This window comes from Stomoxys calcitrans, chromosome 5 (assembly GCF_963082655.1).
Source record: "Stomoxys calcitrans chromosome 5, idStoCalc2.1, whole genome shotgun sequence".
Taxonomy (NCBI): domain Eukaryota; kingdom Metazoa; phylum Arthropoda; class Insecta; order Diptera; family Muscidae; genus Stomoxys; species Stomoxys calcitrans.
The window spans coordinates 106,352,365-106,366,395 of NC_081556.1; the positions used below are offsets into that span (position 1 = coordinate 106,352,365).

At 43.5% G+C, this 14,031-nt stretch overlaps 2 protein-coding genes across 2 annotated transcripts; one reads left to right on the forward strand and one right to left on the reverse strand.

Annotated features, from left to right (window-relative positions):
* Positions 1-1,427: 1,427 nt before the first annotated feature.
* On the reverse strand, positions 1,428-2,486 carry LOC106081028 (uncharacterized). Its single transcript, XM_013242700.2, has one exon. It carries the CDS (start codon positions 2,407-2,409, stop codon positions 1,489-1,491), a length of 921 nt encoding a protein of 306 aa, XP_013098154.1. The 5' UTR covers positions 2,410-2,486; the 3' UTR covers positions 1,428-1,488.
* Positions 2,487-3,404: 918 nt separating this feature from the next.
* Positions 3,405-6,386, forward strand: LOC106081038 (elongator complex protein 2). Its single transcript, XM_013242725.2, has 4 exons — positions 3,405-3,643; positions 3,700-5,056; positions 5,167-5,971; positions 6,033-6,386. The coding sequence occupies exons 1-4, from the start codon at positions 3,521-3,523 to the stop codon at positions 6,160-6,162; spliced, it is 2,415 nt and encodes an 804-aa protein (XP_013098179.2). The 5' UTR covers positions 3,405-3,520; the 3' UTR covers positions 6,163-6,386.
* The last annotated feature ends 7,645 nt before the right edge of the window (positions 6,387-14,031 follow it).

Here is a 14,031-nt window from a genome sequence, read left to right on the forward strand (position 1 = left end):
CTCTGAGAGACTACTCCTCCCAAGCTTCGTTGAAGAACTTCCATTCGCTAAGCATCACCATGGCTTTCGAAGACTGTGCATAGCACAACAACTGCATTGCATGATATATACGCACAGATATGCAGTGGCTTCAATCGGTCCAGGCAATGTGACACGACGGTCCTTGTGGCACTGCACCTATCGAAAGCATTCAACACGGTTAGCCATGTCAAACTATTTGAGGACATCGACATGTCCCCCCCAGCCAAGCCTGAAACGCTGGGCCGCGATTTATTTGTGTGGTCGCCAATCATTTATGGAATTAAGGGATAAGAAGTCGAAGCAACGTAAAGTGGAACAGGGAGTTCCCCAAGGCGAGTTGATATCGCCGGCTTTATGTTGAACCTCTAACTATCCTTGATTTCTTCCCATCCAGACGGCATAGATATCGTTTCATATGCGGATAATTGTACGATCATGGCATCAGGCCTCCCTCCCATTGTTGATATCTGCTACATACACGCATCCAAACAACATTCATTCAGACACGGTAGCAGATGTGGTGAATAGCTACTGGTTTAATGTTGTCCTTAGAGAAATTGACCTCCCTAGGCAAACCAGAGTGATTGTGGCTCAGTTACGATCCGACAAACAAGGCCGGCTCAATTCCTACAGAGCACAGATGGATGCCAACGAGCAGGATGGGAGGCCCGACTGTGACCTGGGACCACACGGCACACGTCACCTGTTTTCCTAGCCTTGCCAGACCAACTCAACTCAGACCCAGATCCCTCCGGACATACCCCATCTTAGTCGCAGTTTCTGGAACTGGATAATCAATAGAACCAAATAGACAATTTTTCTGTTTTCATATACATCTAGGCGAACACAATGAGCCTAAGGTCTCTGCGCAAAGTGGTTACCAATGGAGGGTGCTTAACGCTTGTCCTAACCTAATCTTGGAGTCACTTCAAATCGACTTGCCTGGTCATGGGGGGCCACCGTAGCGCAGCGGTTAGCATGTCCCGATTATGACGCTAAACGTCTGGGTTCGAATCCTGGCGAGAAAATCTGAAGAAAAAAATTTCAGCGGTGGTTTTCTCCTTCTAATACTTGCGAGATTAATGTGAAAAATTCTCCCCTATGAGGTGTCGCAAGCGGTTCGGACTATAAAAAGGAGATCCCCTGTCCTTTTAATGGAATGTTCATAGGAAATTTTAACGACGAGAAAGACTAAAATCAGTTCTATCAAGTGAAACATTCGCTTCAGCAGTCTTATATATGAAACCAAGAACAGACAATATTAAGAAAATCTCAATCAAATATGGAATTTTATGGCAAACAAAGTTTTCCATAACACATCAATTTCCCAACAGACTTTAGAAATATTTGAGATTACATACACTTCCAATTGCCTTATTTTAAAAATCCTATCAACCAACACAGAATTTATTAATACCAAATGTAAACGTGTTGCTATATTTCATAATGCTATTTCTTAACGATTCTTTATATTAATGTATTGGGATCTGTGCAATTATAGAGCATATACAATTTATAGGCCAATACATTACCAATTCTTCTATCAACTTGTAATACCTTTGGCCCTGAACGCTTTATCTTCAAATCGCCAATTTGCTTAACGGCTTCTGAATTATTTTTTAAATCTTCAATCAATAGCTTTGGACACGGAAAACGTTCTATAATGGTTTCGGCTACCTCCAGTGTGACCAAGGGTAGACGGTTTAAATGCTGCTGCCATAAACGGCCAAAACCATTTGTACCTTCAACGCGTACACATTGTTTCTTATCGTTGGCCAAAAACTTTTTAAACGATGCCAATGTCTCATTTTTCTGTTGTTTATATGGTGCCTCTGCTATGGCTTTAGTTAATCTTTTTAATTCCTCCACAAGACCTTTCATTGAGCTATTAATTTGTAGAATATGTAACTGATGCATTACCTGTAGTTCAATTAAAGCTGCCGACTCGCTATGAGATTGTTTCTGACCATTGGATATGTATATGACAATATGATGCATATTAGGGCATTTGGTACTTAGTTCCTCTGGTAGCTGAGCAAGATTATCTTTTTTGATCATTTGTTGTAGTTCTTCCTGAGTTAATATTTTAGCCACTTGCTTTTCCCGTTGCCAGTCTTCGGTTAGAGCATTGGCTTGTTCCAGAGCCAGTGTTAGTTGGCCTCTACTACGTTCCCATATAATGGATTCCTTAAGGGCCAAGTTACGAACTTCATACTTTAGATCGCCTGCAGCATTATTAAGCTCGGCTATAAATTGACGACCATAGGAGGCGGACATAAAACGAGAATCGATGACGAGACGTATATATTTTTGACATTCTCCTGGCCTTATACGTTTTTGTTGGTCACGTATATGTTTTTTTCTTAGTTTATCGCTGTTGCTATCCATTTGTGGGGCGCTATTTCAAGCTGACGATATACACATCAATCCCAAGTAAAAGTTAGCTTAACTTCGCGGCATTCTTGTTACCACAAAGCCTGACGGAATTTTTGACATAAGGATTGCCAGGTCTCTATTTATTCACAGCTGTGACTTAAATATATCTGCTTGACGTTCGTCACATGTCAAGCAGGGATAATAAAGTTCAATAACCGTCATTTTACAATAATTATATCAATTTCCTGTATTATTTTTGCATTGGCTATTGGAAACCGAGCAAAGTTTAACGCAAGACCCAAAAACAAAGCTTAACGCCCAGGATGCACTAATAAGGTAAAATCATGCGAACAGCTGAGTACATTTTTTTATTTTTGTTCTGATTTTGCAGTAAATCTAAATGTCAAAGGCAATGCGGATTTAAGAAGGTGCTGCTCACGCTAACAGCTGTAAGCAGCCGCCCGTTTGGACGGTATTAAGATAACATATTTTTGTTTGAATTTTCAGTTTTGTTATCTTCTTTCTCGCATTTTCTCTGCTCGTGTACGCACATGTATACACACACGCACACAATTTTTTTTTTGTGTTGACAAAACGTCGATCAGCTTGATGACAAGATGGCGGATTGCACCATATGATTTGTGGTTGTTGTACAAATGGGACCACCTTTAAATACACACACAACCGAACGTTATGAAAACTCAGTTATCGAAAATGTACTCCGCGAGAAAAAAAAAATCAGTGATTAGTGCAACTCTGATTTTGAGTATGTTACTAGTTCGCGCCATTTTCCGTTCTTTGCTTGTGCAATGCTTATTAACTACACACACAACCAAACCTCGGTGACAGATAGTGCACTTGGCGAGAAAAAATTGTACACAGCTGTTTACGGTACAATACCTGGTTATTATGTCATTACCTTACCTGTAAATAAATTTGTCTTGGTTTTTAGCACTCTTTTTGACATACGCGAGATGATAGGTAGGGGCCAAACAGCGGTCATAATCATTTGGTGGGATTTGTTGTTTACAACGCACGTGCCGCTTCTTGTTTGGGCAAACAAAAAAGCCAAACAGCAAGGAAATTTTACGCAAATAAATTACAATTCGGCTTGGATTTAACCATGAGCATTGAAAATATTTATACCTCTATAGCCTGCAATCGAACTACGGAAAGTGCCGATTGGGGTAATAATGGTTTGATCGTATTTGGTGCCTGCAACTGTGTGGCCATTTATGACCCAAAGGTTTGTTGTTAATGAAATCACCATGTCTACAAAACTAATTGATTAAATATTTTTAGTTTAAAGGATTTTCTGCTAAAATAACCCATACCTATGTCAAGCATACCAAACGTGTCAATACAGTAAGGTGGCTTAAGTCCTTCCATAGCCCTTTGGAGGAGACGTGCTTCGTTTCCGGTTCCGATGACAAGTTGGCTATTTTATGGGATTTTTCCAATCCCCAGGATGTTAAAAGTTACGAACTGAAAGGCCACGAGAGTGGTGTAAATGCTGTTGATGGCTTGCAACGTTGCAATGGAGAATGGATTATAGCCACAGCTGCCGCTGATAGCACCATTAAATTGTGGTCTTTTAATTTTCAAAATGGAGCCTTGCCAGAATGCAAACAAACCCTATTGCTGAACACCGGTTACTGTTTCACCTTAAGGCTTTGCCTCCTACCCAAGTCCGAACAAATATTATTAGCCTTTACGGCTGATGATGAAACAGTAGCCTTATGGACCGAAGGCGAAGAAACACCATTTAATTTTCATCCCGTTCACAAGCTAGTGGGCCATGAAGACTGGGTTAGAGGTTTGGATTTTGTGCGCGAAGGTGATGATCTGCTTTTGGCCAGTGCTTCGCAAGACAATTTCATACGTTTGTGGCGTATTGCTCCACGCAGCGCTGAACAGGTCAATAATAACAAAGTGGATATATTTAATCTTTTGGATGAATCCACTGGAGATATACGTGTGGAGGAGAAAATAATACAGGCCTCGGGAAACAGTTGGTATGCCATTAGTCTGGAATCTGTTTTATATGGCCATGATAATTGGGTCTATGGTGTGCATTGGCACAAGTCGGCGGACAATGAATTGAGTCTGTTGTCGGCCTCCATTGACAAGACTCTCATTCTATGGCAATCATCCGATGAAAGTGGTATTTGGATGGAGAAAGTGCGTTTGGGAGAAGTGGGAGGCAATTCCCTGGGATTCTTTGGAGGAAAATTTTCCAGCGATGGCAAATCCATACTTGGCCATAGCTACCAGGGAGGCTTTCATTTGTGGAAGCAAAATGAGGAAAATGAAAATATTTGGGTGCCACAGGTTATTATTGGTGGCCATTATGGAGAAGTGCGTGATCTGGCATGGGAGCCTCAAGAAGAGTATGTAATGTCCGTTTCTGCCGATCAGACCACAAGAATACATGCGCCTTGGCGTTTGTCTGCTTCAGAAGACACATGGCATGAGTTGGCCCGGCCCCAAGTGCATGGTTATGATATGCAATGCTTAGCCATGCTTTCTCGTTATAAATTTGCCAGCGGAGCAGAGGAGAAGATTGTAAGAACTTTTCAAGCCTCAGCTAATTTTATAGAGAATTTCCGAAGGATTACTAAGGTGGAAAACGATGAGGAGGGAAGTGCTTTATTGGAATGTAAGTAATACTCTATTGGAATGTAAATTATATGTGGCAAGAAATGTGGCAAAATCGGGACTTAATAAACCTCTCTATATTTTTGTTTTTACCCCCTTTTATCATTTCAGCTTTGCCCAAGGGTGCCTCTGTTCCTTCTTTGGGCCTCTCAAATAAAGCAGTTTACAACACGGAAGACTCAACCCCTGCAGAACGTCACGTCAAGGATGAATATCCTGAAAATTATTTTACCCCAATTACCATGGATGCTCCTCCACAGGAGGAAACTCTTATGCAAAACACACTTTGGCCTGAAGTGCAAAAACTCTATGGGCATGGTTATGAAATTTATGCATTAGCCGCCTCTTCTGACTCCCACCTATTGGCCTCTTCTTGCAAATCAACAAATGCCGAACATGCACAAATTATTCTTTGGAATACGGCAAACTGGAAGCAGATACAAAAATTGCCCTCTCACCAACTGACAGTGACTCAAATGCGTTTTTCACCCAATGGTCAATATTTGTTATCGGTTTCAAGGGATCGTAGATGGTCCTTGTTTGAACGTTCATCTTGCGATAGTAAGGTAGCTCAGTTTAGTTTAACAGCGAGCACAGATAAAACGAATGGTGTTCACACGCGCATTATATGGTCGTGTGACTGGAGCCATGACAATAGCTATTTTGTAACATCATCGCGAGAGGGTAAGGTAGTAGTGTGGGCTAAAAACAATGAAGAACAAGGCAAATCTACCCTAAATGGCTGGCAACATTTGGAGGTATTGGAAATTAAACAAGAATCCATCACAGCGGTAGCATTTGCAAATGGTTTACATGCGAATGGTTCATACATTCTTGCCTTGGGCTGCGAAACTGGCCATGTGTACATATATGAATTCAATGGAAAATGGAATTTGCTAGTGGCCATGAATAACTCGTAAGTGGTTTGCTTTATTTAAACAGAGTTTGTGTTAAATTAAATTTTATGCTATTTTCAGGCAATCACATCATTTAACTGTTAAGCGTTTACAGTTTAGACCTAACGCTAGCACGGAGGGAAAACACCAATTCCAATTGGCCAGTTGTGGCGAAGATAATCTAGTTAGAATATATCAATTGAATTTGTAAAATCTAATATAGGTACATATTTATGTTTAAATTCTCTTCATTTACTTTTATATTAGCAAAACCTAACGTACATAGATATTTATTTGTTGTTGTGGCTGGCTGAAAACCACTTAGAACAACAACAACAACAAACATAGATATTAACACATCCATACAAAATTATTTAATAAATGTATATCGCTTTACTTGGTTATCGTCCTTAAATGGGATAGCACAAAATTAAATGTGTTTAAGGTTTTTTTACGCGTATCCTGTGAAATGCTCAAAAATGCCGGGTCTATTCACTTTTCCTTTAAATTGAAGAAATACTGAGCTATATTCGCCTGATAGTTTTCAGTTATTTCTGCAATCAAAAGGGAAAGTGAAGTCCACATCAGACCCGTTTATGTAGGTTGTAGTTTGGTTTTATATTTTTATCATAGGCAACCATTTTTCATTTATTTTAAATATCTATTGCAGATTGTGAAATTTCTGATTAAATGGTCAGTGAAATCATGCTGGCGTACTGTATAGCAATGAATATTCCGCAAGTTTGAAGAAGAGTTTTATAGATATAAGAATTTTGAACTGCTCAAATTGAAGGTAATTTTTTTAATTTATTTATTTTCATTTGCTATTTCTATTATTTTATATTTTAAATAATTTCTTATCGTTTTTATAAAATTGAGATTTCATTGTATTGGGTTGCCCAAAAAGTAATTGCGGATTTTTCATATAGTCGGCGTTGACAAATTCTTTCACAGCTTGCGACTGTAATTGCATTCTTTCTTCTGTCAGTTATCAGCTGTTACTTTTAGCTTGCTTTAGAAAAAAAGTGTCAAAAAAAGTATATTTGATTAAAGTTCATTCTAAGTTTAATTAAAAATGCATTTACTTTCTTTAAAAAAATCCGCAATTACTTTTTGGGCAACCCAATAGTAGGTATTGTCCGGCTACATGCCTTTTTGCTCAATGATTTTTATAGGTTTTATACGTGAGGCAAACTGTGTGATGTTGCTTTAACACATTTGACCGGATACCCGTATCGCGATTTCTGATTCGCCATGAATTGTTATCAGCGAAATTCGTCAAATGGACTAAGGTGCTTTACATACCAACCCAATTAGAGTAGGTTGTAAAGCACACATTTGACTTGGAACAGGGATCTTAAAGGGATAACTGTGAGCACCACACAGGATGGAACAATGAGGTTCGATCTGTGTGGTATTTAGTGCTGTCGCGAGAAGCTCACGAGAAGTCTCAGTGAGAGGCCGGGCGGAATCGGTTCTTGCTTAAATTCTTAGAGCCTTTCATGCTCGATATGACAAGGCGAGTTATTGGCGCCTTTAAGTAACTAAATGCCCGGCACAGAATAGCTGTGACCCCCACACAGGCTGGAACATTGGGGTTCAATCTGTTTGGCTGTCTCGAGAAGCTTGGCTGCAAGCTACCGTCCACAGGTTGCCGATAGTGGAATGCTCCATACGGAGTAATTGCAACGGCAGTCTTGTACAATTGGTGGTATCTAGCGGAGAGTCTCAGTGAGAGGCCGGGCGGCACCGACTCCTACACAAATACTGAGTGCCTATTATGCCCGATCTTCTCAGACAGCCATTAAATCCCTGGAGAACATATTTCTGAACACAAAAACCGCCCTCGACTGTCGCAGATGGCTGAACAGTTCAAAATTCACCTGTTTTGGGTGCCGGGTCACAGAGATATCCCAGGGAATTCCAAAGCAGACGAGATTGCGAGACTAGGAACTACCTTACACACTCCAGGGACACTGGAATCTGTGGGTATGCCTCTAGCGACATGTAAGCTAAGTTGCCTATTATGCCCGATCTTCTCAGACAGCCAGGCAGCCATTAAATCCCTGGAGAACATATTTCTGAACAAAAAAACAGCCCTCGACTGTCGCAGATCTCTCAACGAGATGGCTGAACAATTCAAAATTCACCTGTTTTGGGTGTCGGCCCACAGAGATATCCCAGGGAATTCTAAAGCAGGCGAGATTGCGAGACTAGGAACTACCTTACTCCAGGGACACTGAAATCTATGGGTATGCGTCTAGCGACATGTAAGCTAAGTTTTCAGGACCAGGCCCGAAGGGCAACGATTGACAGAGGGTCACAAAGAGGAGGTTGTGAGCATTCCAAAACTATGTGGCCTCATCTAGACTTGAAGAGGTCTACTACTTTGCTGTCATTGGTTAGAACATACGTCTCAATCATTGTGTCCTGCATGACAGGTCACTGTCTAATCGGAAAAAATGCTGACAGATTGAAGGCTTTGGGGACATCGAGGAAGAAGAGACTATAGAACACCTTCTGTGTGTGTCCCGCACTAGCAGCTAGAAGCAGTTCCACTTTAGGTTCTCATTTCTTTGAGAACCTGTCTGATTTAGCGGATGTGAACATTCGCAGAGGGATAGTTCAACGAAGAAGGCATCTTCCTTCTTCTGTTCCTGTGGTATCACAATGGACGAAACGTCTAAGTAAATCTGATGGCAGACTGCCACTTAAACCTAACCTAACCTATGATGCCCGATAGCACAAGGCTGGTTATGGGCGCCTTTAAATAACCAATGGCCACTCTGTTCCCGCTGCGATCGGTCCTTTGGACCCAAACGAGTTTGCTCACCTACAGGAGTTTGACGAGGATCGCCATGAAAATGAGGCTACACCAAACGTAGACCACGGACACGGCGAATAGCTCCCCTCCTTGCCCTGTCACTCTCGGGATGCACAATCAAATTGACGGTTGAACAACCTGGCGCATGTCTTCGGATCAGTCACAGTTACTTTGCCAAAAGTGACTGAGGTCCTGTCATCCCGTCTACCGGGGTTCGAGAGTGACTTAACAGTAGACCACAGATTGCCTTAACCGGTGCCTAAGCTACATTGCTCCAAGTGTTCCAACCACAAATTCCGCCTATGTTCGTTGAATCAGAAATCGCGATACGGGTAGTCGGTCAAATGGTATTTAGCAACATCACACAGTTTGCCTTACTTTTATGAGTGTTTTTTGCTGTGCTATTCTTTCAATAGAAAGCATTGAAAAAAATGGTCTATAGTCGGACAATATCGTGCTATGGAATCTCAATATGATTTTAAGACCAAAAAAAAGAAAGCGCACACAGACAAACCAAACGTTTTCATATAATTTTACAAAATTTTGCCAATCATTCTATATGACCTTTATGATGTTTCAAACCGTCGACCACACAATTGTCTTGATGAGAGGAAATAAAAAGGCAAAAGTCCTTATCTGGGCGGGCAATCGTCCTTGATAAATACTCCTCATTGCGACATCTTGAGTCCCGGCACGAGATGGCTATGAGCACCACACGGGTTGGAACTCTGAGCTACGATTTGTGTAGTGTTCATTGTTGTTCTTGTTGTAACCACATTTTCATGTGAAGATGGCGATCCTCATCAAGCTCCTATAGGTGAGCAAGCTTGTTCCGGTCCAAAGGAACGATCGCCACGGGAATAGGGTTGCCATAGCTAATTTAAAAGCGCCAATAACTCCCCTTGTCATAATGACCATCATAGGCACTCAGTATTTGTGCAAGAGCCGGTGCCGCCCGACCTCTCACTCAGCTACTCCGTATGGAGCATTCCACTATCAGCAACCTGTGGATAGCTGCGGCCGGTAGCTCGCAGCTAAGCTTCTCGTGACAGCAAATAACACCACACAGATCGAACCTCAATGTGCCAGCCAATGTGGTGCTTACTGCTATCCAGTGCCGGGAGTGTTCATTGTCATCGCGAGAAGCTCAGTTGGTAGCTAACGTGGGCATCCACAGGTTGTGTATAGTGCTTCATGTTTCATATTCGGAGTAGCTGCAAATGCAGTTGCGCACAATAAGCGAGATCGGGTGGGGACTCTCATTGACAGACCGGTCGACACCGGTTCTTGCTTAAACACTGAGTGCCTATGATGCTACTTGTCATACAAGGGGAGTTATTGGCGCTTTTAAATAACTAGTGGCCCTAAAGTTTCTGCGGCAATCGGTCCTGTGGACACAAACGAGCTTGGTTTTGGTTGTTGTAACCACATTGCATGTGGAGGTAGCGATCCTCGTCAAACTCCCAAAGATGAATAAGCCCGTTCCGGTCCATAGGACCGATCGCGGCGGAAACGTGATGGTCGTGATGTTGCTGTTGTTACCACAATCTCATGTGGGCGTGGCGATCTTCGTCAAGCTCCTATAAGTGATCAAGCTCGTTCCGTCGCCGCGGGAACTTCATGGCCATTGGTTATTTATAGGCGCCAATATCTCGCCTTGTCATATCAAGCATCATAGACACTCAGTATTTAAGCAAGAGCCGGTGCCACCCTTCCTCTGACTGAGACTTTTCACTCGATACCCGCTGATTGTCCGCGACTGCCGTTGCAGCTACTCCATATGGAGCATTCCACTATCCGCAACCTGTGGACGCGCCCGGTAGCTCTCAGCTAAGCTTCTCGTGACAAAAAAGAACACCACACAGATTGGAGCTCAAAGTTGCAGCCTGTTTGATGCTCGTTGTTGTTGTTGTTGTAGCAGTGTGTTGTACACTGAGGTGACAGCCCTTGCCGTTGAAGAATCTCAACGGGTCAATCTGGTACGTACAAAGGGCTGCCATGGGATTGTAGTTATCCCGTGTCGGGAGTGTTCATTGTCATCGCGAGAAGCTCAACTGGTAGCTATCGTGTACATCCATAGGTAGCTATATCAGCGATATAGAGTGGAGAATCTTAGTGAGAGGCCGGGCGACATAGGCTCTTGCTTAAATACAGAGTGCCTATGATGCTACTTGTCATACAAAGGGAGTTATTGTCAATCAATTGCCATAACGTTCCTGCGGCTATCGGTCCTGTGGGTAGAAACGAACTTGGTTGTTGTTGTAGCCACATTGCATGTAGATTTAGCGATCCTCGTCAAACTCTTAAATGATGATGATCGTGATGTTGTTGTGTTCTATCTTTCGTCTGCTTGATTCTGTTGAGTATCCAGATCCAGAAACACTACAACTAGGATAGGGTGCGTCCCGAGAGATCTGGGTCTGAGTCGTGTAGGTTGTTGTTTTTGTAGCAGTTTGTTGTGTTCTATCTTTCGTCTGCTTGATTCTGTTAAGTGTCCAGATCCAAGAACTCTGCGACTGAGATGAGGTGCGTCCAGAGGAATCTGGTTCTGAGGCGTGAGGGTTTGGCTGGACAGTATAAACAGGTGACGTGTGTCGTATGGTCCCTGATATATATCGGGCAAGTCGGCATCAATCTTTGGTCTGTAGGAGTTAAGGCGGCTGCATATAGCTGCATATAGTAATTGAGCTAGAACCACTCTGGTTAGCCGGGGGAGGCCAATTTCTTTAGGTGCAATGAAAGGCGGTCGTTCTCCAAGAACCACATCATCCGGTAGCTATTTACCGCATACTGCATGAATGTTGCCTAAACTCATTTGATATGCCGCTTGATCTAGAGGTTCTCTGCTGCAGCATTGAACCTCACGCTCTAGATCATGTAGATCAACCTTAAAGCTTCTGGGCGGTGGATACATATCCAAAAGATTATGATCTGGATGGATGGCTGCGATAACAGCCCAGAAGGTATAGCCTAGACAGCATATAGTTATGTAGGATCTTTGTCTCCTGATGGAGGTGGTTCACATGAGCACTGAGAAGGCAGCCAGTCGTAGTTGAAAATGTGACATTCTGACAGATCTGAATATTATTCCACTGCCATTTGTCACAGAGCTGACAAGACCACACTGGGGCTGCATAACTTACCACAGACCGACCAATTGCTTTGTACGTGGTCAACAAGGCTTATTTGTCAGCCCCCAAGTGCTGCCGGCAAGTGACTTGAGGACTTTTTCGCAAATTGCTGGGCCAATAGGGGGAGAATGTCAAATGTGACGCCAAGTATTTTGGGACACTTGATGGTCGGAATCATTTCTCTATCGACCATCACAGTCAGCTCAGTATTCACCTCACGCGTATTTGTGAACAATGTGGCTGAAGATTTGGTGGCAGATATCTTCAGATTTCTTGCAGCGAAATATGAGACAAGTTCGTTGAGAAAGACGTTCAACCTATCGCAGATGTCAACAATGGTTGGGGGGCCTGATGCCATGACCGTACAATCGTCTGCATATGATATGATCTCTATGCCGTCTGGAGGGGGTGGAATGGAGAAAAGGTAGAGGTTAAACTGTACCGGAGATATCACCCCACCTTGGGGAACTCCCTGTTTCACACTACGGTGCTACGACTTCTTATCCCCAAATTCCACAAATGACTGGCGACCACACACATAATTCGCGACCCAGCGTTTCAGGCCTGGCTGGAGGGAGGTGTTGGCGATGTGCTCAAATAGTTTGGCATGGCTGACCGTTTCGAATGCCTTCGATAGGTCCAGTGCCATCGAGGACCGTCCTATCACATAGCCTGGGCGGATTGAAGCCACGGCAAATGTGTGCGGTGATGGCATGCAAAGCTCTTGTTGTGCTATGCAGTCTTCGAAATCCATGTTGATGCTCGGCGAATGGAAATTCTCCTACGAGGCTCGAGAGGAGTAATCCCTAAAGCGTCTTTGCCACTGGTGAGAGAAGGTAGATCGGTGCGAGATATCATCCCACCTTGGGGAACTCCATGTATCACTCTACGGTGCTTTGACTTCTTATCCCTAAATTCCACAAATAACTGGCGACCACACAGATAATTCGCGACCCAGCGTTTAAGACCAGGCTGGAGGGACGTGTTGGCGATGTCCTTAAATAGTTTGGCATGGCTGACCGTTTCGAATGCCTTCGATAGGTCCAGTGCCATCGAGGACCGTCCTATCACATGGCCTGGGCTGATTGAAGCCACGGCAAATGTGTGCGGTGATGGCATGCAAAGCTGTTGTTGTGCTATGCAGTCTTCGAAATCCATGTTGATGCTCGGCGAATGGAAATTCTCCTACGAGGCTCGAGAGGAGTAATCCCTAAAGCGTCTTTGCCACTGGTGAGAGAAGGTAGATCGGTGCGAGATATCATCCCACCTTGGGGAACTCTATGTATCACTCTACGGTGCTTTGACTTCTTATCCCTAAATTCCACAAATAACTGGCGACTACACAGATAATTCGCGACCCAGCGCTTCAGGCCTGGCTGGAGGGATGTGTTGGCGATGTCCTCAAATAGTTTGGCATGGCTGACCACGAGGACCGTCCTATCACATGTCCTGTGCTGATTAAAGCCACGCAAATGTGTGCGGTGGTGACATGTTGATGCTCAGCGAATGCGAATTCTCCTACGAGGCTCGGGAGGAGTAATGCCTCAAGCGCCTTTGCCATTGGTGAGAGAAGGGAGATCGGTTTGTACGACTCCCCCAAACTCGGGTCCTTTCCAGGTTTCAGTAGCGGGATCACTCTGCCCATTTTCCAGACGTCGGGAACTATAAGAGTGTTCAAAGAGAGGTTGAGGTTGAGTAGTAAGGTACTCTAATCCAGGTAAATTCAGATTCTTCAACATCAATGTGTAGTGGCCCAACGTTTTGGATGATTTAGCGTCACGGATGGCATTCGTAACTTCGCCCACGGTAAATTGTGATGGCTGTCCGTCGGCTCGGAGATCAGGGATACGGCAAATAGCTTCCCTCCTTTTCCTGTCACTCTCGGGATGCACGATAAGTTGACGGTTGAACAACCTGTCGCATTTCTTCGGATCAGTCAAGGTTACGACGCCAAAAGTGACTGAGGTCCTGTTATTCCATCTACCGGGGTTCGAGAGTGACTTAACGGTAGATCACAACTTGCCTATTCAACCGGCTGGCATAAAGCGAGCGGCTGCTGCGTTAATGATGTCTCGGAATTTCCTCTCAGCAACTAGCACATTTGAGGGGGTGTCAGCTCACTGAA

What these genes read in the sequence shown, in the direction of transcription:
- LOC106081038 (XM_013242725.2), top strand. Translation starts at nt 3,521, where the DNA reads ATGAGCATTGAAAATATTTATACCTCTATAGCCTGCAATCGAACTACG. An exon ending in GGGAAGTGCTTTATTGGAAT is followed by an intron (nt 5,057 to 5,166) that starts GTAAGTAATACT and finishes TTATCATTTCAG; the next exon opens with CTTTGCCCAAGGGTGCCTCT. An exon ending in CTAGTGGCCATGAATAACTC is followed by an intron (nt 5,972 to 6,032) that starts GTAAGTGGTTTG and finishes TGCTATTTTCAG; the next exon opens with GCAATCACATCATTTAACTG.
- LOC106081028 (XM_013242700.2), bottom strand. Translation starts at nt 2,409, where the DNA reads ATGGATAGCAACAGCGATAAACTAAGAAAAAAACATATACGTGACCAA.